Genomic DNA, 27,693 nt, shown 5'->3' on the forward strand with positions numbered 1-27,693 from the left:
TCAAAAATGATTTTTTTATTGCAAAAATAAAAATTTTGTTACAAAAAAATTCGAAGAAATTCCAAAAAATCTAATAAAAGAAAAACGTTTTCGCTACACGTTTTCAAAACGTTTTGTTTCTTTGTGTGTAGTTTTGGGAATAGTACGAAAATTCTGTTTTTGTGTTACTTTTAATGAAAGTCATTGAACTTGAGCTAATAAAATTTTGAGACATACTTGAGATAAGGAAAATTAAAAAAGTAAACAAAAAAATAATAACTACAAACAAATAAAAATAAGTTAAATTTAGCAGTACGTTAACTACGGACTTTGATCTGTGTATCATGCGACCAGCACAATGTGCTCCTTTGGGGTACACTTTGGCCACACAAAATACCAAGCACTATCGTTCCGATTTTTAATTTTTATTTCATACTAAACGAAGTTTCTTATAAGTTTCAGTTTTTGTCAAAACCAAATCTTTTTTACCATGTTTACGACGTTTCTGACGTATAGGAAAATACGTTGTAAAGGTATTCCAAATACGGTTTATGGTTTTGTGTGATCAGCAACTTATCAAGCCGATTACTCTCACTTTTGGCCACCTAGTTGTCGGACTTAAGTGCTTAGACTCTGGATCTATGATAGTGTGTGTGTGTGTTAGTCTTTTGAAGAAATCCGATAGCTGGCGACCCAAAATAAAGATCAATCTCACATTACTTCAAAGTTTATTATTCCTTAGAGATACCCTTCTGCAAATGGTCATTGGTAGTTGTGGTTATTGTTGTTGCTTTTGTTCTGAGGGATGCTGTTTCAAAGAACTCTAGTCACGTTTTCCCCCTTTTCGCCTTCGTCATAGTGTTAACGCTTAAATAGGAAAAGCAGGCAACAACGATAAAGCGCTGCACAATCAACATAAGGACCAGTAACGAAAATGTTTTTTTCTTGAACAACAAAACCATCAACGCTTCCACAATGTGCTTTTATGCTCTTTAAGCAGTGTTAGCTAAAACAGAAAAAAGAGCAGAGTAAACTTTTACGTGCAATTTCATTTTATACCCTTCCCAATGTCCTGTCCTAACTTCTACTGCCATTTCGTGGATGCTTTCCTCGTGCTCTTTGGGCAAATGGTAAATTTTCGGTATATGACTTTTATGATATTCATTTGACAGAAAAGCGATAAAATTATTTTGGTTATGTTCGGGGATACAGTCTGGGCTATTTGCCATTGGGAATTGTGAGCTGCATCTTCAACGACTGTAGGGTAGCTTAAGCGAAACCTACTCTGTAGACTGGGTATTACTACTGGGGGCGGTGGAAGTGAGGCTTATGATGGCGGTGTTGGTTTTACTGATCGTGGTATGACAGAGATGTTCCTATTCCTAGATGATGATGCGATGATTTTTAATGTCCATGGGAGAATTGAATTGAGAGTAAATTGATGCCCTTTATTTTTTTGCACGATCTTTAGCCCCATAGAACTGCCATAAATATCTTTTGGGTTTATATGCTCGTTTTGATAGGTCTTTTAGGATATTTTGATTTCGTTGGCATTGTATTTGAGTGGTAGAGGTTTCTTTCTTGGTTCGATGATCAGTAACCAGTTCCATAAATATTAAGTGCTTTAAACTCCAAGAATTTTAATTGGAAATATTTTTATTACCTACCCCAACCATTGCTACGTATGCTAGACCTCAGGTCTATTCTGGCCATTGGAAAAGGGAGTGGGATTTTTCATTTATTTGTTTATCATTGCCTCTATCAGAGGACAAACGCCGGATCTAGCAATTACTACTCAAATTTCTTTCTTTTTGCAATGTAAGACGACACTGATAATAAACTTTAATTAACAATGATCCTACGTAAAATACCACTTTTTTATGCGAATAAAGTTCACTTTTTACACGATGAACGAAAGCACGCTAAACCTAAATTTAAATTGAGCTGTATAGTATAATTTCTCGTATATGTATTTGTGCGGAATTGCATAGTACTATGTAGAATTTATAATACACGTCCTGAAAAAGTGTATCAATTTGTAGTACGAAGCCTTTCGTTTTCCGCATTGTCATTTTGCCAAAGATTATTTGACGATCGTTACATGACTATCATTTACCATAAATGTCTTCAATAAAATGTGTGAGCTAATTTCAATGTTTGATACACGTCTCAAGGGCCCTTGTGTGGGTACGTCTCTCCTCTTTGTTTACTTGTTTGTGGCGCCAAGGTGTAGCATAATTAATTACACCAATTTTCCCCACTGTAGTTTTAATTCGATGCTAATTGAAATTGATGGGACCATGCGTGGCTCAGTGTCTTACCCAATTATGATTGATTATGAATTTAGCTTAGGTGTACATTGGTGAAACACATGCGAACCCTTCGATCTCTCGCATACTTTGTGTGATTTTGTTAACAAACTTTGCTTTGTCTTGTTCGATTAAAATTTCAATGTATTGTATCGAACATAAACTATTTATCTCCTAAGGAGTAATAACGAAAAAAGATTGGAAATCATTTGTAAAGTTTATTTAGCATTATAAAGGTAACATTAATTGAATTGCTCTCTTTTCTTTTTGTTTTCAATTTGCAAAAACTCTTCAAATTGAGTCGACAAATTGCTCAAGGGGATACATCTACTTAATCTCATTATTTACATCTTACGTAAGTCTAGAGTTTATTTACTTATACTTATATTATACTTAGGTAGTCTGTGTGTGTGGGTGTGTTTGCGTGAACTTAATTAATCAATTTGATTGATAGGACTAAAACTGAACTAAATCTCTAAAATAATTACCAAAGAAAAATACTTGTGCTATTTATACTTCATACATGTCTACCATACACTATTACATACTGTTGTATATCAGTTCTTGTATTTGTAATATGCATGTATGTGTTATTTTATCAATAGATTAAATTGCATCGTGGTAATAATCACATCTCTCTTTCTCTCGCAGTTTTAGAAGCGATTAGTAAACCAATTTGTATAAAACAAATACTACACGGATAGAAAATGCTTCGGTATGCAATGTAATTTTCCGATGTGAAAATGTTTTTTTCTTTAAAATTATAAAACATTTTTTATAATCGACGAAATGGGATATTACTATTTATTAGTTCTTTTACTATTCTTCTTCTAATTGAACATTGCTGTAATTACTCCTACTCCTACGATGCAATTGAGCAGAATTATAGTATTTGTATGTGTGTGAGTGTTTTTCTATTTTGTTCCAAAGACTTTGCGACTCTTGTGGTCGTATGGTTTAAACACTTAATATTATTAACATACAAGTAAATAATCTAGTATTTTTTCTATTTCTCTATGCAAACTTTGTGTGTTTTGTGAACTGTAAAATGATAAAGCAAAATATCTTAGAACTATGAGCGTTTCGTTTCTAATCATCGAGTTTCTAAGCGAACTTAACAAGTCTTGAGAATTTTCGACTAAAACTAAAACTTAAAGTTATATTGGTTTCCAGGTTGTTCCATTTCGTCTGGACATCCTTCCAGCATTCTCACAAATAGAGGACACACTACAATAATTATACACTTAGAATAGATTAGGGGTTCCTCCTAGGAGTTGGATGAAACCAAACTGGCTAAAGTGAAAAACATCATTTAATATTAGATTGAGTATAGGCAGGCGGGAAGAAATTATTTTATTGAGTTGACCAAAATTAGTACATCATGCCTGGGTGAACAGCACCTCCCCGTTGAAAATATACGTTTGGATTACTGCTTAACGTTGGCTCCAGTGTTGTATACAAGTTGGTCTCATCAGGACGTATAAATAAACCTAAGTGAAAAAGTAAAAAAACAAAAAAAAAAAAAAATACAAAAATTAATTGTAGAATATATTTGAAGAGCTTCCCATGAAGGGGAGTTTTCTAATGTCTAACGATATTTTCTATTATTTTAAAAAATTCTTCATGGATCAATGCTTGTCTCATCATCCTGCTTTAACTTTCGTTTGAGATCAACTTATTTCCTTAGTGTATAAAAATGCTGTATGCTTAATGGAAAAGTGCTATTGGTGGATTTTTGTTTCTTACCTGGATATCTTAGAGTTTGTGCTATCTGTGCTTGTGTCATGGAACTCAATGAATTCCCCAGGTGCTTCAGAGTTGGCGGGGCTGGCAATTGTGTCATACCATGCGGTGCAAGTGGAGGCGGTGGTGGTGGGGGTTGAGGGTAAAAACAGAACGGGTGCGTTGACAAATGTGCTGGAAAATAGTGATACATACGTGTATAGCTCGGTGGAGCAGCAGTGACCAATGCAACTCGATCTTAATTTATTTTTGTGTGTGGGTAATGTCATGTGTGAGAGTGTGTGCGTGAGTTTGGGTGCATGTGAAAATATTGATGATTATTACAGGCAGGCACCCGTCAATCATTTGCATAAACATCGATATATACATTAACATGAATTAATGTTTGTTTTTAATTTTATAAAAGGAAACAAAAATACATTATTATTCACATTGAATTTGAGATGGTGTTGTTGTCCATTAGTGGTGTTTATTTGGTGTCGCATTCGATTGAGGTTTATTACCGCATGCATCATCCAATAAATTTCCAAGTTGTTGGTTGTTGTTTCGTGATGTTGGTTGCATACGATGGAGTTAGATATGATATGTGTGTTTGATGTGCAATTATGAAGGTGCATACAAATATAAATAAATTACAAAAAAAGAAAAATAATTTATCATGAAGAATTTAACTGCTCATCCAAAACAGAGAATATAATACAAGAACATTTCCATTTATGCGTTTTTTGGTTTTTGTCAATGCAATCGTAAGTTAAAAAAAATAATTTTTTTGAAATTTTGAGCGACGAGTGGCACGTGTCAACGTCGTTGAATCGGGCTCAAATTTTGGCTATCCCAATATCTGGAAAGGGGATTTGATTTGTGGGGTTAAGGCGAACAAGATTCCGGCATTTGTTTTGTCCCATATAAGTTGCGGTCACTCTAATAGTCGGGCTCAAATTTTGGCTATCCCAATAGCTGGAAAGGAGATTCGTTTTGTGGGGTTAAGGCAAAATTTGATTATTAGAGTGACCGCAACTTACACGGGACAATACAAATGCCGGAATCTTAAGGCACACACACATTATATATATATATATATATATATATATATATATATATATATATATATGAATATATATATGAATATATATATATGAATATATATATATATGAATATATATATATGAATATATAAATATGTATATATATATATGAATATATATATATGAATATATATATATGAATATATATATATGAATATATATATATGAATATATATATATGAATATATATATATGAATATATATATATGAATATATATATATGAATATATATATATGAATATATATATATGAATATATATATATGAATATATATATATGAATATATATATATGAATATATATATATGAATATATATATATGAATATATATATATGAATATATATATATGAATATATATATATGAATATATATATGAATATATATATATGAATATATATATATGAATATATATATGAACATATATATGAATATATATGAATATATATATATATGAATATATATATGAATATATATATGAATATACATGAATATATATATATATATATATATATATATATATATATATATATATATATATATATATATATATATATATATATATATATATATATATATATATATATATATATATATATATATATATATATATATATATATATATATATATATATATATATATATATATATATATATATATATATATATATATATATCGTATTATGAAAATTTCTTTAACGCTATACAAAGTCTCAATCAATTTCAATTCAATTGGAAATCTGTGTTTGTTTTTCAATTTTTATTTAAATGAATTCTGACACAGCTTTTCGATATTTGAATGTGTCGCTACCTTATCAAGATATTTTTTGTATCCACTCCACGAAGAATAACCATTTCGGTAGACATTCTGTTCAGTGGGCACACTGAAACACGTTATATATAAAACTATCTATTAACCAGATTTAGCAGTCTTCAAGCATCCATACTCGGATCATATTATTCTGTATAAAAAGAATGAAAAACAGACCAATCTTAAAGGAAAGGAGAAACAACGACAATGACAGCAATTTTAACGCAGCATAAAGTGGGTGGACAAGAACAAGATCAGAACCTTGTGTCTTTACAGCAAATAAAGCACGTGAGGTTGAAATACAGCTGCAAAACAACCACCAAGTCAACCATAAAACAAGCTATCTTTCAAGAAACTGAGACTAAACAAAAATAAAAAAAAAACACACATACTCCCAAAAGCAAGCAATCTGATGCCAAATTTAGGTACTCCTTCCATGGGACATGACTTTTAACGTGAACGAGTGAAACAACCAACACTATACGAAGCGGGCCTGGCGTCTAACAGTTGACTGATGTTTACAAGAAGATTGTCATTGGATTAACATGTTTTTGTGTTCCTCCTTAAGGTTTGTCGCCTGCCTTAGCCTTTGTATTTTGCTGCAACATCAAACCCAGGAAAAAAATTGCCGGGTCTCAGCGGAGTGGAGCCATTTAAATGAAATTTCTATGATTTAACAAATCCCAAGATAAGCGAGCAAATACAAAACTTAACTAATTGGCCATGCTCTAGGGTCATTGTCATCGCCAACAGTTGAGTGCTGTTCCATTATATTTCCATTGTATGACAGCGGAGGTTTCAGCGGGTGGCTAAGATTCAAGAAAAAATGAATAGAACAAAAAAGCTTCGGGCATAAAGCGTGACTAAAGACCCGCTCAAAGCCAGCTATGGCGAACAGCCTGAGAAGAACATATGAAAGATACTTGCCATTTTACACACAGATATCTCCAATTCCGACCAGGCCATAGAAGGCAAAAGCATATTGAGGTGGTAAACTCGATAGAACATTAAGAATACGTAATTGGCAGATGATTTTAGTGCGAGTATTACCTATACAAAATCCATATTAAAATCTGAAATTAGCAATTTGATATGAGGTATTCTTGCAGATAGACACTTTTTTCGTATTCCGATGCTTTTCAGACAACCCAAAAGTCAAGTGGCGCCCATTAAGGATAGAACGATGGTTTTTGGGGCCATATGTAATTCTATGCCTTTTTTTCACACTTGGATTGCGTAAATAAATTCCGTTGCAATCCCAAATCAATGGTGAATTTGATACAAGATTTGTCAATATTAAAGAACATCACCAGTCTTAATTTAGCTTCGCAATGTTAATGGACGACTTGAATAGTTGTGTTGGAAACAAAGGTTTCATGTTTCAATAGCTGATATATATGTTGATTTAGTAATTGACATTTTTAATTTAATATTAATATTTTGGTCACTCGTCACAAAAGAAAAACAAACATGGATGCAGTAAAAAGTAAGTAAAAACTTCATGATAGTTAGTACGGAATAAAAATATTGGGTGGGTGGGTGATGCCAGGAGGATTTTTGAATATTCCCTACGCAACTTCCCTACGCCATTTTAATTTAATATTAATATTTTGGTCACTCGTCACAAAAGAAAAACAAACATGGATGCAGTAAAAAGTAAGTAAAAACTTCATGATAGTTAGTACGGAATAAAAATATTGGGTGGGTGGGTGATGCCAGGAGGATTTTTGAATATTCCCTACGCCATTTGTCCCTACAAATTTCCCTATGGCAAAAAAATAATAAAATTCGAAACAACACGTACACATAAGTTAGGCTTGCCAGATCCAATTTGTCGAAAAGCTTCACATTGGCCACAAAAAGTCTTGATTTTCGAAGAAAAACTTGACAAATAAAAAAATTCATACTATTGAAATTAATTTAATTTAAAAAATATTTTTTCAAAAAAATTATTAGAATAAAAGCAAATATATCATAAAAAGTAGAAATAACAGAAGCAATGTAAAATATATAAAAACAATATAACAATAAAAAATATATAAATTTTAAAGAAAACTTGTTTTGCAACATATTATTCGTATTCTTAGATACAGAATTAATTAATTCCTACTATCGGGTGTTAAAAAATTTTGAAAGTTTTTGCAATCCTCAATAAAATTTATTCTTAATAATAGCAGTTATTAACCGATCTTTCATATTGATTTGCTTCAAATTTTGCACAAGACGTACAACTGATGGTATCGTTCAGTATGCTAAATTTGGTTGGGATTTGGATATACAAAAAGCACACTTATGGTGTCATCAAGTACGACAAATATGGTTGCAATTGGTTCAGATTTAGATATAGCTCCCATATATATCTTGCGCCCGATATAGATTCGTATCACCACCGGAGACCAAAGTTTCATTTCGATTTACTTGAAATCTTGCACTGAGGTATATGGTAGAATATTTTATTTTCAACGGGATTTTACTCAAATTTACTTGATATTTTCCACAGAGAATAGATTTAACATAATATGTAAACGTGTTGAATTTGTTCGAATTCAGTTCAGATTTCAATAATATGGATTTGAGATGACAATCAGTGATATATATATATATATATCTATATATATATATATATATATATATATATATATATATATATATATATATATATATATATATATATATATATATATATATATATATATATATATATATATATATATATATATATATATATATATATATATATATATATATATATATATATATATATATATATATATATATATATATATATATATATATATATATATATATATATATATATATATATATATATATGATCAGGCTGCATACCAAACAGGTCTGAACAGGATTCATGAGGATACTGTAGCTGAAGCAGTGAGAAACTACAAGGTTAATCCTGTTCTCGGAGATCAACCACCGCTCTTAGCACCGGAGGAGAGGGACCTCCCACGGTAGACCAGAGTAGTTTTAGCCCAACTAAAACAACCGCCTCAATTCTTGCCTATCAGTGGTTGATAGCAGCGTAGCTGACGTGTGCCCCATCTGTAACCAAGGGCCACATGACACTCGTCAACTTTTCGATTGCCCAGCTAAACCTACCCGTCTCACAACCAGATCGCTCTGGACACATCCTTGTCGCAGTGTTCCTTGATCTGGATACTAGCATAAGTACCAAAGCATAGAACGAAATGGATGAAAATTCATTAAAAACTGTTACAACAACAACAATAAAATTCGAACAAATATTGTAAGAAAGTAAAGAAAATTTTATTTTCAAATTATATTTCATAAATATGTTATTGAAACTTTCTGATTGTTGCCAACTGCCTCACTAAAATCCTGTAGGCGTTGTGGCGAATATTTTATTGTATACATTTCAGTTTCTTTATTTATTATAAATATAAAAAATAAAAACATAAAAGGTGGTGATTTAACTTAGTTCTCTTTTTTGTGCCTACAACGGTTACGGTAGAAAATATTCGTTTGGCCCAAATGATACAGCTAATTCAGAATATTGCGATGGATTCGAAAACGTTGCTAACGACTTTCGATGAATTTTGCAAGTAGAAGTTGCCACGTCCAATGGTATTTCAGGAATTAAAAATTTCATTTCAACAGATCTGCGAGCTCATTGCCGACAAACATAAACATACCATTTAAAGAACTAAAGGGTGATTTGTTAAGAGCTTGATAACTTTTTTTTTTAAAAAAAACGCATAAAATTTGCAAAATCTCATCGGTTCTTTATTTGAAACGTTAGATTGGTCCATGACATTTACTTTTTGAAGATAATTTCATTTAAATGTTGACCGCGGCTGCGTCTTAGGTGGTCCATTCGGAAAGTCCAATTTTGGGCAACTTTTTCGAGCATTTCGGCCGGAATAGCCCGAATTTCTTCGGAAATGTTGTCTTCCAAAGCTGGAATAGTTGCTGGCTTATTTCTGTAGACTTTAGACTTGACGTAGCCCCACAAAAAATAGTCTAAAGGCGTCAAATCGCATGATCTTGGTGGCCAACTTACCGGTCCATTTCTTGAGATGAATTGTTCTCCGAAGTTTTCCCTCAAAATGGCCATAGAATCGCGAGCTGTGTGGCATGTAGCGCCATCTTGTTGAAACCACATGTCAACCAAGTTCAGTTCTTCCATTTTTGGCAACAAAAAGTTTGTTAGCATCGAACGATAGCGATCGCCATTCACCGTAACGTTGCGTCCAACAGCATCTTTGAAAAAATACGGTCCAATGATTCCACCAGCGTACAAACCACACCAAACAGTGCATTTTTCGGGATGCATGGGCAGTTCTTGAACGGCTTCTGGTTGCTCTTCACTCCAAATGCGGCAATTTTGCTTATTTACGTAGCCATTCAACCAGAAATGAGCCTCATCGCTGAACAAAATTTGTCGATAAAAAAGCGGATTTTCTGCCAACTTTTCTAGGGCCCATTCACTGAAAATTCGACGTTGTGGCAGATCGTAAGTCTATTCATGATGAAATGTCAAAGCATACTGAGCATCTTTCTCTTTGACACCATGTCTGAAATCCCACGTGATCTGTCAAATACTAATGCATGAAAATCCTAACCTCAAAAGAATCACCCTTTATTTCAATTTTAATTTACAATTAAGAACGAATAACAATAAGAAATAAATTATTTGTGTTCAAATTAAAAAAGTCTCTCAGATGAGTCCATGCAACTTGCACAATTCTTTTTTAGTTAGAGATGCGAATACATCACTCTAATGAAAAAATAGGGCCAACAATAACCCAGATATGCTGAAGCAATGTTGTTCAATTTTCCATCACAACTGATACGCACATGCAGATTCATCAGTTAATTATACCTACGACAGTCACTTCCAGCCACTTTATTTATAAAAGCAGGCCATAGCGATATTCGAGTAGGTAGCACACATGGACGCAGCAGTAAGCGTCCATTTACCGCGGCTACTGGTGTTAAAATGTCCATAGTCGTCAGCGGTTGGTGCGGTTATTATAGAAATCATGCAACAGCATCACATAATCCCCGAGTAATGCAATCCATAACCATTAACAAGTTAGTTATGAGCATGTGGCTGCGTTTAGCAATGACTTTGGAGCTTGGCCACAAACGATTTCAATGAAATGGAAAACAAATGAAAAGCCTGACTTGCGCCGACTCTACGTTACTCCAGCCATGCTTAAATGTTGTGAAAAAAGGCAGTTCCAGCAGCAGATCCAACTTTTGAATTGCAGCTTCTGCCGCATTAGCTCCTTCGCAGAACAGGTTGTGCCAAGCGTCTCCAGATGTCGAGTTGTCGGCCACAAACGACAATGTAATATCAGATCCAATTCTCCACTCTGTTTGCCGCAATAGCAGCGCACACTCACTCTTCAATGGATAGATGATATCCAACTAAATGGTTATTTGAACAGAGCAGCGCCGAGTAGCGGTGGTGGTGGTAATGACTAATGTTGCAGAGTGTGAGCACTACTTCCAAAGCAGTAACTAAGTAAGTAACACCATATGCACATTCATCGAAACATTCATATGTACAGAGGGATAGAGAGATAGATGGATGGATGTATGGTATGGACATGCGCATACTACTTCCAGCTGATATCCTCCTCACTTTCCCAGCAATAGGTTCCCATTTGTTTGGAACAAGTCCATTGGGAATTTAATGAATGAACAGCTAAGCAACCCAGAGAAGTATTTTCGAGTAAATAAACTGGTAACCGGCATTTTTATACAGTTTTCTTAAGTAATTACTCGTTCATGAAAACAGATAGATGGACGGACAGACAGGCCTACAGACAGAGTAAACTGGATGGACGGACAAATAGAAGTTCACTATGTATAGACAGATCGACAGAAACAGCTTTGGCAGTAAACGTGATATTTTTGCCGCAAAACCACTTCGGATATCCTAGTTTTGCGAGACAGGTTTTTACAGCAAAACTCACCAAACAAAATGTTGCAACAAATTGATTTATTAGCTTATGATTATTAGATAATAGCATCATAACCAAGTCAACATATGGTGCGAAGATCAAAACTATTGGAGACATAAGAGGGAGGTCAATAATTGTTCTGTGACCAAATATTGTTTGACGTTTTCAATGGCATCATTGTGGTTGTTTAAAATTTGAACTTCTGTTCATGTTGATTAACTGACTTTGTTTTTGCTTCTTTAGCTAGTCAACTTCTTGATATAGGTCATATTACTAATGCAAAACATCACAAATCTAAACATGCGAAACATTGTCTGATAAACACTCTGAAAAAAATTGGAAAGCAATCAGTAGTGTTTTATGCGTCATAATTATTTAATGGAATCAGCACAGTCTTCACACTATTTTTCCAACTAAGTTGAGTATATTGGTCACGAGAATATTTTTTTCGAAAATGGTTTAATGCTACACGCAGAGAAGGAATATGATCACCTCAAACATGTTTTTATTTTTGTATGGTGACCATGAAACATGTATGTCACTAAAATGTTATTTTCTTGTCAAATATAACCTGCTTGCCGAAATCAGGTACATGATTTCCGATAAAATAACATGGTTGCGAAAACCATGTTACATGGTCACCACCCAAAAATAACATTTTGCTCTTAAAACATGTTTGAGGTGATCATATTATTTCTCTGGGTGTAAGACAAATTGATGTTCTCTTAAGCCAAAAAAAAATCAATTAAATTCCAAACGTGTGCACTTTTTTTAATCAGAACCAACATGACAAATATGCAGCACAATAAAGGATTATCATAGATAGAATTGGAGGCGAACTACCGGTTATAACAGATAATCTCAACGAATTTTCTTGAATTTTCTCCATACTATAGATATTTTAATACAGCTTCAGTATAAATACCGCAAAAACCAAAATTTTTAGCACCGGAAGCAATACCTGGTCAGGTCCCATAATAAAAACCAATGGTAGAGCCAAAATCTTGTCAACTTTCAGGCGCCAATGAGACTGATACATGTACAGAAATATGAATTTAAGACGATAGCATTTGTAGCTAGTGATTTAATGTTTATTATAGTTTTTAGAATTGTATTAAATAATAAATAAAAAAGGAAACGTAAGGTTTCAGCCACGATTTTTATGAAGTTCAAGTAACACTTTTGCACTTACAGATTCACTGTGGATGTATCGAAAGAAAACATAAAATTAGGTACTGCCAAGCAACGAATACAGTGGAAACTAAAAAGTGACAAATTGTTCAAAAAAAAAATAACCGTATTCATCTGCAGTGATGTTAGTGTTGTTAGGTTAGGTTAGGATAGTGGTAGACCGTTATTTTTTATAGGCTCACTTAGATTATTCAGTCCATTGCTATGCCACAAATGGCTGCCCGATTCTATGTCTAGCCTAATGACAAGGGCTAGAATGCGAACGGTATTTAACATTGCGATGAAACCACTTAGGAACACTTTGAAACACTCAGTAATGTCACCATAATTAGTGAGAGGAGTTAAAACGTTTTGGTGTTTGATCGAAGCTGGGATTGACCCTCTGTACGCAAAGGGGGCTTGGTACACGCAAAGAAAAAAAACGTTTGGAAAATGTGTACCGAAAACGTTTTTCTTTTGTTAGAGTTTTTTGAATTGCTTCGAAAATTTTAAACTTTTATCACCAAAACAATTCGTTTGTTAGAAAATTTTTATTTTTTCAATAAAAAAAGTTATTTTTGAAACAACAACAGAGTCCATTTCGTTTATATCAAACACTGTTCTTTTCTGACTTTTGGTCTTTAATAAAACACATTTTACAGTTCAAAATTTAATATAGTACAATGTAATGTTGAACATTTTTTCGGAATCTTCCGAACATATGTAGAATGTATGTAAAAAACAAAAAAAAACAAACAAAACTTTGGTCAAAGCAGGGATCGAACCCACGACCCTTGGCATGAGAGTCAGACGTAGCAACCACTGCTCCACGGTGCCAAACTAAATGTTTGTTTCTTTTAAATAAACTTTGTTTATTCGGTTCGTGGGCGCCGCAAGCTATGCTATATAAATATAGCTTATATGGATAATTATCTATTGATGACCATAACAGGTACATAGCTCAGTGGTTAGTGTGTTGGCTTACAAAGTGCATGGTCCGCGGTTCGATTCTCTGTCCAGGCGAAAGGTAAAAAAATTTTCAAAATTTATAAATTCGTATAATTTCTTCTACATTGTTGGTATTACAGGAAAAGGTGTTAAGAACTAAAAAAACTCGTGGATGTGAGAAAGATGTGAGGGAAAATGCAATTAGCAAGAATTTTTTTTTTTTAGTTAGTCTTTATGAAATTGTTGTTAAATCCTGGAAAAGAATAAATGTTTATCACAAAAAGTATATAATTTTCTTCCAAATACACTTCCTTACAGCGAAAAGCAAATAAGAAACGAAATTTGTTTGTCTAAAATTTCGTTTGGGAGGAAAGAATTATTTTTTTGCGTGTAACCATTGCACCACTGTGGCTCGCTCAGTGTTTTTAAGTGTTCCCGAAATCAAACTCGCAATTTCTTGGCGATGTTTTTGAAACTGTGCTAAGATCACTAATGCAGTAAACTGATTCAACCACCTATAACCATCTATTTTATGATTCAATCACAAATTAAACATTACCGACTTATTTTATTGCAGGAAGTCATAAACCATCACGCTATAAATCATGTAAAAGATAAAGTTATGTATGAATAGCAATCAAAAAAGTCCACCGGGAAATTAGGTGGTAATTCAGAATCGAGCAGTATAACGATTGGTCTACGACCAATATTTCTGGTAGGACATTTTCACGAACAAAGTTATTGTACCCAGTGGCATTTAAGTTTAAGCGCTTTTTAAAGTAAAATAATTCAGTATTTTAATAATGACAATTAACTTTGCTTTTGCATCATTATTGATAATACCTTCATATGCGGCGTTGTTAGTTTATCAGCTATTGCGAATATTGTATTTTCACATTTTTTTTTTGCATATTTGTTAATACATTAGTTTTGCTGTTGTTTATTTCAAAGCTATCACAATGTATATAATGTAAATAATTGTTTGAATTGAAATAGATATTAAATGTGTACACATATTTTACTTCATTTGTATGAAAAGCTTTAACATCCATTTGCAACAGGCATTTTTATTTGTGCCGTCAATAAAAACTGATTGGATTATCCTTAATGTTGAAATATTTTATATTTGGACAATCAGGATTTCTTAAATATATGTGCAAACTGTATTAAGTAAATCGAAATCTAATATAAAAATTTAATTATCGTATGCCTTTAAACATTTTTTTTACAATAAACGTTAAGCTCATGGAATTTAATGCCAAAATCTGAAAGAAAACAATCGGTGTTTAAGCGGAAATCTTTCGTTTTGTTACATCATTTACGAAATAATCATAACTTAGCTGTCAGCCAACACTGATTATCAATTAGGCCTTTCAACTGTTAAACGATCGATTGCCGGCAGATGATTTTCCAATGTGATAATTTGAAGCTACATATAAGGGCGGGAAATTTAATAGTCGATATTAAGAGTAAACCATAGAGTTGTGTGGCGAACCCCAACCGACTATAGCATCAAAATCTATTCTGGTCTAGTTCATATCACAAAGATTCCCATCGATTGACTGACTAGTTGTAAGGTAACTGCAACATGCTGATCATACACGCCCTTTTTGCATTAAAATTAAACTGCAATTAATTGAGAAAGGAAGAACACTAAAGTTGCACACCACATACCCACAAAGGCCGAGTTGTACTGGCAAACCGTACTTGTTCTTCTTGTCAGAGGCATACGAAGAATAAAGTGGAACGTTTTGAAATGAACACCTTAGGGCCAAATGATTATTGTCATCGAACATTACGGGCATTTAAGACTATAGATAGATGGTAGAGGAGACCAGGAGTTATTTACGTTGTGTACATATAGCAGCAGTGGCCAACGTCAACGTTGTTCCCATACTGGCTGATGGAAAGTGTAAACGAGACGCAATAAAATAACTCAAACAAACATTTTGGAACAGATCTGTTCAACCTCTTCTTCAGCTCCATGGCTAGATGGAACTATAACAGATGTTGCTGTCATCCACAGGATTTCTGCAGTTAGGCCACACCGGCTACTGAGACGTCTCTTAATGAAAACCTGCCGCATCATCTTCATCAGCATTATTATCATCTTTGGCATAAAAACAAAAAAGTATGGCAATCCCTACGAACAAAACATGGCCAGTGTTTGAAATTGACTGACATGTATTTCATTTTCATTTTTTTGTGAGATCGCCCTGTAACATGCTGCTGCCGCTATTATTTGGTTGGATACCAGCCTACCAAGAATACCACGTTTGCCAATGCAACAAGTGCTGGCCCCCAGACTTGTATCTTTAAAGTTCAAGGTTATTTACAATGGCCACAATGCGTTTGGACAAACAGCAAAAGAACGGCTTCGGAATCACATCGTCATCATCTTAATATGGCTTATGGCGTTGATGTCGGTGGCAATGTAATCGCGTTTCAAAAATAAAATAAATCCACACACAAAAACCACAATCAAGATTAAAAAAATATTTTTTTTTCACGTTTCTTCGATTCACCATGTACTCAGCGTAACCAATTTTCGATACAATTTACTAAGTAAACATATACGATTGGAGCGTGGGTCTATAGCCTAATTTTGGCCTATAGAACGAGTTCACTGCGGATTCATTTGATTACAATGATAAACAGTAGCCAGTGCAATTACACATAGGGCGTCTACTTAGATATTTCCCACGAACATACCAGAAGTGGGCAAAGCGAAACTTTTTTCTCATATCAATCAATCTGAAAAACCTTGGAATGAAGTGTGAACACCAGAGAAGCGTTAGTAGGCAAATTTATTTCAAGGAAATAAAACTGTTTTCTTGAATGTACAAAAAGGAAATTTCGAAAACGAATATCTTAAGTTTGCAAACTTGTTTTAGTTTATATGAAATAAATCCGTCCTCAAATTTGGGATACACCATCTTTAGTATGAGAAGCCTTTTAAAATAAGAACAATATCACACACATTGAGATTTATTTCTTAGCATCAAATATTATTCAGTTGTTTGAACCAAACGACATACTGTGAGTGGAAAAAAGAGCAATTTTTACTACTTTTAATGAAATATTTTACTTTTGGAGATAAACTTAAAAGAGAATGTGACCTATTGTGGCTGAGTGTTCTATGTTTTTGTTTTTAATACGAGACGAATTTAAAAGGAGGCCAACGAATTTCAATATAAAAAGAAATCTACCGGTCTCTCATGAGTGTTTGTCAGCAGCATGTAAAGATTCCAATAGAATCAAAGAATCTGTGTTTCATTCTACTTGGTCATTGTTATATCTATTACCAAAGAATTATTGAGAGATTTCCTAACTCTAACTGTAAATGGTCGACGAATGAAGCTTTCAAATGGTAATTGATGGCATCATTTTAATAACAATAAAGAAAACAAAACACCCAAAATTTCTATGGCATCATTAAATACTATTGACACCTCAGTCCACTAGAGGAGGCATTTGTGATGCATCGCTCTTGGGTTCTTTGGCCCAAAAAAAAAAAACTTATGTAGGTGACTAAGCAGAGAAACACTTTTCCTTTTCTGTGATTACTTTCCACGCGACACGTTCACAACAGCTTTCAAACAAAGGTGAGTGGAGCCAGAGAGGAAGAAAAGAATGAACGAAGGTGTAATTTGAGGCTGTATAAAAAAGAAAAACAATTATCTTCATTCCCACAAAATGCACTATTTAACAAGAGATTTAATGAACGAATAATTCATTAAAAAAATACTTTACTCTTTCCCTGTTTTCTGGTATTTTCAATTTAAAGGCCATCCACATCAACACCACACCACCAACAGCAAAGGCAGAACGAGTACAATGCTTGCAGACAAACCATAACGCACGGAGGCCCCTCCATATTCATTAATTTAGAGAAAAGCGGGGGGCGTGGAGCTATGGGAGCATTAACAAAAATAAACAATCCAACCATCTACCAGCAATTTTGTGGCAAGATCATCACATAATTACACTAAGCATCAAACAATTTGAAAACTTATCATTAAATTTTGAGTCGATTTCACTACCTCGGTTCATAGATTAGCTGAACTATGGCAGATATTCTTTTTATGTCAGCCGCTTGATATTTTATAGAACCCCAGATGATCGACTTTATTTCTTGGGAGCCCTGAATCGCTAATCGCTACATACCACATAAATATATTGCAATAGCATCCTAATAATTACATTTTTCTATTTCGTTTTAGAGGATCATCCCGATTTTCCAGTACGAAACGGCCATCCATCCAACCATCTTGCAGTCAAAGGGCTTTCCCTAATAAATTTGAAAAACATACTTTTCATCTGTTGGTTAAGCTAGTCAATGCATGATTTTAAGCTGAAATCAAAACAATAATAATGACCCGAAAGTTGTTATATTTAAGACGGTTCATAATCGGTTGTTTTGATCGATATAGATATCCAGGATTACTTCTTGGGCAGCTAAACTACAAATGTTGTTATTATTTAGCTCATGCACGGCCAATGTCAAAGATTGTAAACATTCACAAATACCCATGATGGAAACATATGAGCTTCAGCCCTCGGTTTTCACTTGTTCATATTAGAATTTAAATTTTCTTTAAAGCCACCAACAAAATTAGATTTTAAGTTTTATTTCATTTGTAGCACAGTGTAATTTAGAAAATAATTAACGATTCGAAATTTCACAAAATATATGAAGGCGTTCAGACTACACGGTTGAAAAGTAGTAAGCGCAAGAAGAAACACAAAACACTAAATGTTTGATGAGTTGTGTGTTTTATTTCCTTAGAGCTTTTTCTTTGGTAATGCCACTTGGGCAAGCCATCAAGGGTTAAAAGCGAATAGAGCGTCTATTTGTGGTCATTATTTTAATATGCTTATCGACTCGTTAGTATTTATCGCTACGAGGACAGTTCGGAAACTTCTTGATAGGCTATCAATGAAAGAGAATAGTTAGTTTTTCAAAAATATTTTTATTTTTTAATATAATCTCCTGGAACTTCACACTTAGTCCAACGCTTTTCTAGCAACCCTATCCCTTCATTAGAATAGTTTTCCTCAAGGTCTTCAAAATAGTGGTTTACAACTGTAATTGCATCTTCATTTGAGGTAAAACGATTGGCAGCAAGGAATTTTTTTTTTAGATTTGGGAACAAGTAAAAGTCACTGGGAGCTAAATCAGGAGAATAAGGTAAGTGGTCAAGCAACTCGTAATTTTTTGAGGATTTCTTCAGCAAGTTTTAGATATGGTTCAAATCAAACGTGTTAAATTCCGTAAGGCCCATTTATATGTCTTTAGCTACAGTATGCTAGAAAAAAATATACGCACTAACTAATAATAACGTGCGCCACATAGTGGTGTAGTGTATAAAAAGCATGAACCAAAAACACAATAACTCATTGTACATACACTGTTAGAAAAATATGTTTTTCATATGTTCCGATATAGACAAAATGTGTTTCGGGCACAATTTTAAAACACAATATATTTAAGTGCAAACATGTAATGTTCCTAAACTAACACTAAATGTTTGGGACATCTATGTTAATATGTTAGAATATATTATGTTTGTGGCATGAATGTTTCATAAAAATCATATGTGTGAATGCAAACATATATAAATTTACAAATTTCGACTAAACATACATATGTTGTGATATTTTATTCAAAGCGACAGAGAGTACAGAGAACGAAATAGATGGAAACCGGGAGAGTTGACGAAAGATATCAACATAACAGCGAAAGAATCAAACGAGAACAATTTCTGTGAAACCGCTTGTATGTTGTTTCGGAAAATTGTTTTATGATAAGGCCAAAAATTTGATATGCTTAAGTCTAAATATTATTTAATTTGAATAAAGAGAATAGACATTCGGAACCAAGAGAATAGACATTTGAAAAACAAACAGCATATGTTTTCGCCTTGAGAGCACCATTTTATGTATGTGTGGACATGTGTTTTGTTTATCATTTTGGCATTATGGGCACAATTTTTTTCTTGGTTCATTAAAAGAAATCAGGGGTCTTCATAAAAATAACGAAAGGGCACTGTACTCTTTTTAGAGTTGGGACAGTAAAATGAAATAAGGAGGAAATAGTGAAAAATTACACAGTAAAATGCATAAAAACAAAGTTTAGTTCCTCTTTATTAATAAGTAGTCCACGAGGAGTTGACGGACACCTTCAAATATAAAAGCGGGCATTAAATTCGAGTTTTGCAGCTAAAACAATTTAAAAAGTTTATTTTCTTTAAAATGAATTATTAAATAAAAAAAATAAAAGGCATTTTAGAGCGACGGTGTTAAATGCTAGTAAAAAACTGTTCACGCCTAACTAAATTTATGTTTATATTATAAAATTATTTATGTATGTTTATACTCGACTCCACGTTCTTCTTTTGTTAGAGTTTTTGAATTCCTTCCAAATTTTAAAGTTTTGTACCAAAAACAGTTTTTTGTTACAAAATTGTTATTTTTGCAGTAAAAAAATATTTTATCCAAAAATCAGTCAATTTCGTTTATATCAAGCACTGTTACTGACTATAAATCTTTAATAACCCATATTTCGAAGTTTCATTATAAAAATTTAATATAGTATAAATATAAATGTGTAAATTAAAAATAAAAAAAGTGTTCGGTCGGAGCAGGGATTGAACCCACGACCCTTTGCATGCAAGGCAGACATGCTAGCCACTGCTCTACGTGGCAAACAAATGTATGTTTCTGTTAAATAATGTTATGTTTGCATGGGCTCGTGGGCGCTGCAAACTATGCAATATAAATGTAATTTATAACGATAATTATCTCCTGGTGACTATAACAGCTACGTAATCCAGTGGATAGTGTGTTGGCTTATAAACTGTATGGTGCTCGGTTCGATTCTCCGTGCAGGCGAAAGGTAAAATTTAAAAAATTTATAAAAGTGAATAATTTCTTCAACATTATTTGTATTACAGAAAAAGGTGTCAAGAACTAAAATATTTCGTGGATGTGAAAATTACGAGTATGTTAGGCAATGAGCAGAATCGTCTTTGGGAAAAATTCTTCCAAGCATATAATATTTTTGGACTCAAAATGCTTCCAAACATATAATATGTTCACATAAAACAAACATATTAATCTTTCGGCAGTATCCAATAATATATGTGCTTCCTGCAAAATATGTTTGGAACATATGTTAAAGAAGCGATTTTTTTGAGGGTGTAGTTGAAGAAAATTACTTAGTTTGAAGGAAACAATTGAAGTTCGAAATTACAAAAATATCTTTAGCGACATACGAAGTTCAGAGAAGTGGGATCAATAGAAATTGTGGCAAAAGTGACTGTTTTGTAGTAAAGAAATCAAAAAAAGTACCTGCTTTTTTAAAGGAGATATGAAAAAAATTTGATAATTTAATAACGAGTAATGAAATTCTATTCATTATGAAGAAGTTTGGCTGCATAATTCAAAGACCAATTTCAATAGAACAAATCAATTGCCACTTTGTTATACATTCAAATGAAGGTCAAGCAACTATGAATTTTAGCACTTCTAATTGTAAACGCATGCACAAGTGTCAAAAAACAGCAATTATTCCGACTGAAATCGTAAGCGATGAGTTTTTTATGAATATCAACACATGGTCGATATCGCTCTCTGTAGATCCATCAATCAATCAATCGACAACCAATCAATCAGCCAATCATTCTGGCACTTAATGTCAGGTCTTCGCATCAAGTTTGTGTCTTAAGTCTTTTGTTTTTAATTCGAATGGTTCATGCGAAACCTAACAAAGTTTCTAATTGTTGTAAGACAAGGGAAATACTTTCTTTGACTCCTCAGAAGCAATGTTACCACGTTCTTGTGCTTCGTTGCATAACTAAACGAATATTTAATGCGTTGTGTACATGGCGGGAGGTAACATTGTGCAACACCATTTGCCTCAGTGGAGTAGGTTTTACAAATTGCAAGTATTTTTACCGTATGTTACCGTAATAAATGTTAAGTAGTTTCTTTTGTGATGTTTGCAAATGTAAACAGCTACGTACTTAAATGCACCACAACTTCCTAGTCTAGCTGTTTTCTTTCTATGGTTTTGGTTAAGGAGTCTGCCCATGTAGGGTCTCGCTAAACATAATTTGAAACAAGCTTGGCTTATTTTTGCGATTATACCAATTGGTATTGTGTAATCTACCATTGTGTTGGTGGGCCTATGGGGGATATGCAGTTTCATGCAGTTGTGATAAACCTTGGTGTTCATTTGTTGTAGTTTTTTTTCTATAATACACTTTACTTTTCACACGTTACGCAAAACCTGTGGAAAATTACTCCAATTAGATATTCAGTCTGTGGTCTTCCCAATGTACACATATGGACACGTAGATAGGGACATATTTATTTTGGATCTTTAAGCTCGTGTTCAAAGGAGAAAGCGTTTTTAAATCTTCGTTATGTAATTTTAGTATACTACAAAACGAAACAGACTAAGATCATGCCCATTACAAAACGAACTACAACAAGTGTCAACAATAATTGTTAGGAAAGGAAAATTTAAAAACAAATTACACCACCCAGACCAACGAAGCTCTTGAACGTGTATTCAATTGCTGTCTTCAATAACAAAACGATAGCCATTAGCAGTTATTTAGGACGGACGGATGGAATGTAGCTACGAGGAGAACAACACAAACAATGTTAATAACTTTATAACAAAGTGTTAATTTCTGTTATTGTTGTCACAATCACAGCCGATTTTATAATTACTGTCGGCGCAAATGTACTCTCATATACTGAACCGAAAAGCAAATGTGGAAGCACAATAATGACGACATTAAAAACCTTTGATGGTCAGATGGGGCGATAAAGTCAAAGATGATTTTTTAACATATACATAATATCTATCAAATGCTACAAAGTCATCAAAACAGTATTAGAGAGATTGTAGGGACCAATGGGGGGGGCGTCTGAAGAGGACGAATAGTAGGAACTTTATTCGATACTCTTCACTGCACACCTATGAAAGACTTAACGTTGTGATCTTGTTTGTGAGTGCAACCATCCATGAATGGGCACGAGTAAGTGCTGCAAAAAAACAACGATGCCAAGAAATCGTGCATTCATCATTACATTAATATTTATTGGAATTAAAAAGAAAGTCCATCAATTTGCATAAAAATCAATTTGCTTGCCTGCACACATCTCAAGCACTATGGAAAATAAAACAATGGAATTATTTCAATATTTTCACTTTGCAATGAAAATTGGAAAGCCATATTACCCAGCCAAAGTTAGTATATGATTGTATGAATGTGTGTCAAATTGGTCTATTCATTGTTTCCATTACAAATTTCAAGTGTAAAACAAACACTAATTACATTGTAGGCTGTTTTGTTATAAGTTATGTATGAAATGTGAACTCCTATGCTGTATATACACTGAGCAAAAGAATTTGAAAATGTTATCGGTATTTATTCCATTACGATTTTAAATTTAGATTTCCAACGGTTGACGCCAATGACATTAAGGATCTACTATGCTTAAAACTAAGAAGCCGTTACCAATTTATTCAATGTGTTTCAAAAATCTCCAAAAACAGCTCTTCATAGACCTTAAAAATTTTACTAACATCAAAATAACCATTTATCGTAGCATCCATAAATATTGAAAATATTTATAGTAGTGGTCAAAAATGTCAAATACTATCATTTACGCCTATCTCAATTGGTTAAGCTACTAAGATTAGCGTAATTTGGCCTATAACACCTGAAGAACCCTCAACTAAAATCGGATATAGTCTTTGTATGATAGTCCACTTAATAACATAAAGATGTACAGTAGAAAACCGACATCAAAATAACAATTCATCGTAGCACCCAAAAATATGGAAAATATTTATAGCATATTCATATCAGTCCCAACATACAAAGAAATTTGTTAGAAGACAGAACAAAAAAGTCAGCTGAAAACAGCAACAAGTCTGCTGGAATAGGTAAAGCCGACAACGTTTTCTCCGTACACTGCATGGTACACCGAAAAGTAGATTTTTTATAGGAAGAATGAACTAATTCGTGAGAAAATTAAACTAAATTGTACTCCACATTTGAGACATACTTAAAAATGGGTAAATTTCATTGGGCTATGGCTTTTTTTGAAAATTGAAAGCTGATACTGGACATTAAGACCTTATTCATTGGGGATAAAATTACCCCATTTGTAATTTCTTTATTTCATTTATCAAAATTAATTCCTATTTCATTTATCAAAATTAATTCAAAATTAAGGGAGCCACCGTGGTGCAATGGTTAGCATGCCCGCCTTGCATACACAAGGTCGTGGGTTCGATTCCTGCTACGACCGAACACCAAAAAGTTTTTCAGCGGTGGATTATCCCACCTCAGTAATGCTGGTGACATTTCTGAGGGTTTCAAAGCTTCTCTAAGTGGTTTCACTAGAATGTGGAACGCCGTTCGGACTCGGCTATAAAAAGGAGGTCCCTTGTCATTGAGTTTAACATGGAATCGGGCAGCACTCAGTGATAAGAGAGAAGTTCACCACTGTGGTATCACAATGGACTGAATAGTCTAAGTGAGCCTGATACATCGGGCTGCCACATAACCTAACCTAACCTAACCTAATGCCATATTATCGATATTCGACCCCTTTGGGTGGTTTTCTAGGAAATTTTGTACAAAATGTTTTGTTAGAACCCCAAACTCGATGTTATACAAAAGTATAAATACATTCGCAGTGGGAAATGATTGCATATCCTCTGGTTTTGGATTTGCTTATATACAAAAATGAATATGGTAATTTATATAGAAAATTAATTCTGGTTATTTTATGGATGTGATATAATGAAATTTGGTGTTTGATTTTGTCAACTTACCACCATTGGATGAATGCTTCATATTTGCACCATTTCCCGAGTTCGTGGCAGAGTTTTGAAATCCACCGCCCCCGCCGCCCATAACTCCGTATTTGATCGGTTTGAAATGAAAGAATGACGGCGAATATCCTGACCCCCCACGACTCAGGGAACTAAACTGCTCCTCTCTATCCTCAACGTAGAGACCTTCTTTTCCCATGGCCGCCAGTTGTCTACCCTTGGGCATGAACATTACCAAAAATACTGTGGCCGAAGTTGCAATCAATCCGAATGCTATGCAAGCGTCTTTGTGACGTTCCGCCACTGCCAAGCCACACAACATCCAACCCAACCATATGGGTATTGCTCCGCCAATTGTCAAGCCGATGTATGTGGCCTCACGATAATTGTCGCGAATTCCTCGCGACTTGATGGCCAATACAGCCACAAATACAATTAGGAATACTATATAGATCAGGGAGAACAAGAACTCGGAAAATTGAGTCTTGCATAGCGGAATAAGCACCGTCCCGGTTGCAGTTATACGCGCATAAATATCGTTCCCCGACGATGGACCATGAAATATTGACGAGAATGTTGATGATGTAGATCGATCGATGTGAGATGACATGGACGTCGCCAATAGATTGTTGCCTCCAAAGGGTACCGAGAGAGTAAATAGTTCCGGAGGTGAGGTAATCAACCACTGGGTACCTATTGCCACCTGTATGAGAACAGCAAAGAGCAATAACAATCCCTGATATGGAGCCGGCAAATACACACCACCATTTAGGCTAATGAGAAAAACACATTTCACCAGAAGAGCAGCGAAGACTAGAGCATATGCTACTCCCACTCCGAAGCGAATGGTGCCACAACTAAGCAGCGACGGCTGGACTGTTATTACAGCTCCCAATCCAGCACAAGCAAATAATCCCAGCAATAGCATTTGTCCCAAGAACAGATGTCGCCTTGAAGGCGATGTTCTCCAGGCTTTGAAGAGCACAAAAATTTCGAAAGCTCCCATCATTAGCATTGTCAGAGAAGCAAGAACCAGCACCGGTACCACCCATGGCTCCTTACGCAGCCCTGTGAAATTGGGAAGGGTTGACACAATCGTAGGCGGTGTAGCTGAATTATTTGTCGTTGTCTTCGGAGCAATTATCAGGACAGAGCGAGGTGGCCCGGCCTGTGGCGTTAAAGAGGGTTGTATAAAATTAGGTAAACCTCGACTCTTGGATCCACCTTTGGCCGATACCGTTGCACTCGGGGGAATGGCCGTAGAACTGGTTGGCACTAGAAAGAACTCAGTGGACATTTCCACAAGGCGGTCGGCTTTCGAGACATTAGTAAGAATCACATTTGCTCCATCCACGACATTTACATCTTCGCGCCGACTCAGTTGTTTGGATTTACGTGTTTTTGGAGACACTGTAATCGTTTCATATTGGTGATCTTCCAATGTTTCCACAGCCAGCGTATAAGCTTCGGAACTGTGTGGCTCTCGACTTTTTATCACTTCACTCTTAGGTCTAACTTTAGCATCACTCTCCAGACTTACAACATAATTACTTCTATTCAATAGACTATTTACACTGGCCTCTACCACACTTGATGTGCTATGGCCAACACCGCCAACAATTTTACCACTCAACCGACTAACAGCGTTCGTATTTACGTTCTTCTTACGCAACGGTAATAATCTTTCGCCAAATCTCGGTTCGTGGGCAGTACCGCCGACACCCACAACATCGTAATTACCAAATGCCTCAGTATCCAGGGCCAAGGCAAAAGGCACGACATGCACTTCTATCACGCACAAAGAGAGAACAATCCAACAAATTGCACTTTTTCCTATAGTCCGCGTTCTCCTTGTTCGGTCCGCACTCATTCCTGATGCTACTCCTGCGGTCGCATCCTTCGACCGTCTTTCGTGACGGACCATGCCTAACTGATCCACATTAGCTATACATCTATGCTGCAATACTCGAATCTATGTTGCAGCAATTCTTGGTCCAAACACAACGATGACCACTGCAACTCAATCGTTTGGCGTAACGATTCTTTTGGGTCTTTTTATTCTCTTTTGCACAGATACGTTCTCGCATTTGTCGATTCGTTTCTCCACTTCGTTTGGCACGCGGTCTGTTATCTTTTTTGTTTTGTTTCTTTTCTTTTCATTCGTTTTCGTTTTCGTTTTTTTTTTTTAAGTTGGAGCTCTCATTCAACCGAGGGTACCACACATCACATCTGTACGCGTTGCTTAACCGATAGTGACTGTTTGATGTTTGGTTGCCCATCTACGCTGTTAGCTGGATGGCTGGCTTGAGGCCAACCAACGTTAGTTTAGTTTTGGTATGGCCTAAACTTGTTGGACGCAACACACTTCAAACATTCACATACACATGCACACACAAAACATCAGGGATGAGTTGAAAATTAGTGTTGAAAAAATAGGAATTTCAAATTGTTTAAGAGGATTTCTATTGGATTTCTTTTAGAAACTTAGTGACTGTGTTTAAGTCAAATAAGTTCCAATCGTATCGTATTTCCGCCACAAAATCTGAAAATCTCATTATTCCGTTTAGAAATGTACTCAACAGAGATTAGTTGACTATCCCAGCTGGTTCGTTTGACATCAATGTTTAAAGACTCTTTTTAACTGCTACCAGGACATTTATAAGTCATTCGGTGGAGTGTATAGGGCTGAGTCATTAAATACCGAATTGAAGCCTACGTAGGATTTACAGTTAGCTACTTTAATTCGATTAAAAAAATTATTACTATAAACTATGGATTTTGTATTTGCTAAAAGTTTTGTGGCGAGAAAAAATAGTATAACAATAAGCAATTAAAT

The 27,693-nt window shown here is 34.5% G+C and overlaps 2 protein-coding genes across 4 annotated transcripts in view; one reads left to right on the top strand and one right to left on the bottom strand.

The window, feature by feature from the left end:
• Nucleotides 1-27,693, top strand: part of CrebA (Cyclic-AMP response element binding protein A) — a 150,563-nt gene that overhangs the window by 47,015 nt on the left and 75,855 nt on the right. The gene's annotated exons all lie outside the window — the stretch shown is intronic.
• LOC142233334 (uncharacterized) lies at nucleotides 2,487-27,121 on the bottom strand. 3 transcript variants are annotated; one of them, XM_075304232.1, is made up of 3 exons: nucleotides 24,858-27,121; nucleotides 4,035-4,205; nucleotides 2,487-3,778 (listed from the first exon to the last, which is right to left on the bottom strand). In XM_075304232.1, the coding sequence occupies exons 1-3, from the start codon at nucleotides 26,779-26,781 to the stop codon at nucleotides 3,660-3,662; spliced, it is 2,214 nt and encodes a 737-aa protein (XP_075160347.1). In that variant the 5' UTR covers nucleotides 26,782-27,121; the 3' UTR covers nucleotides 2,487-3,659. The 3 variants fall into 3 exon arrangements, with proteins under 3 accessions (XP_075160347.1, XP_075160346.1, XP_075160348.1); XM_075304231.1 differs by having other exon boundaries at nucleotides 4,035-4,268; XM_075304233.1 differs by lacking the exon at nucleotides 4,035-4,205.

This window comes from Haematobia irritans, chromosome 4, assembly GCF_050003625.1.
Source record: "Haematobia irritans isolate KBUSLIRL chromosome 4, ASM5000362v1, whole genome shotgun sequence".
NCBI classification, from domain to species: Eukaryota; Metazoa; Arthropoda; class Insecta; order Diptera; family Muscidae; genus Haematobia; species Haematobia irritans.

Excerpts from the sequence above, each read along its gene's own strand:
- LOC142233334 (XM_075304231.1), bottom strand. The coding sequence starts at position 26,781 with ATGGTCCGTCACGAAAGACGGTCGAAGGATGCGACCGCAGGAGTAGCA. Across the intron at positions 4,269-24,857 it reads GAAGCATTCATCCAATGGTG|ATCGAGTTGCATTGGTCACT; the intron begins GTAAGTTGACAA and ends AAATAAATTAAG. Across the intron at positions 3,779-4,034 it reads ACAAACTCTAAGATATCCAG|GTTTATTTATACGTCCTGAT; the intron begins GTAAGAAACAAA and ends TTTTTCACTTAG.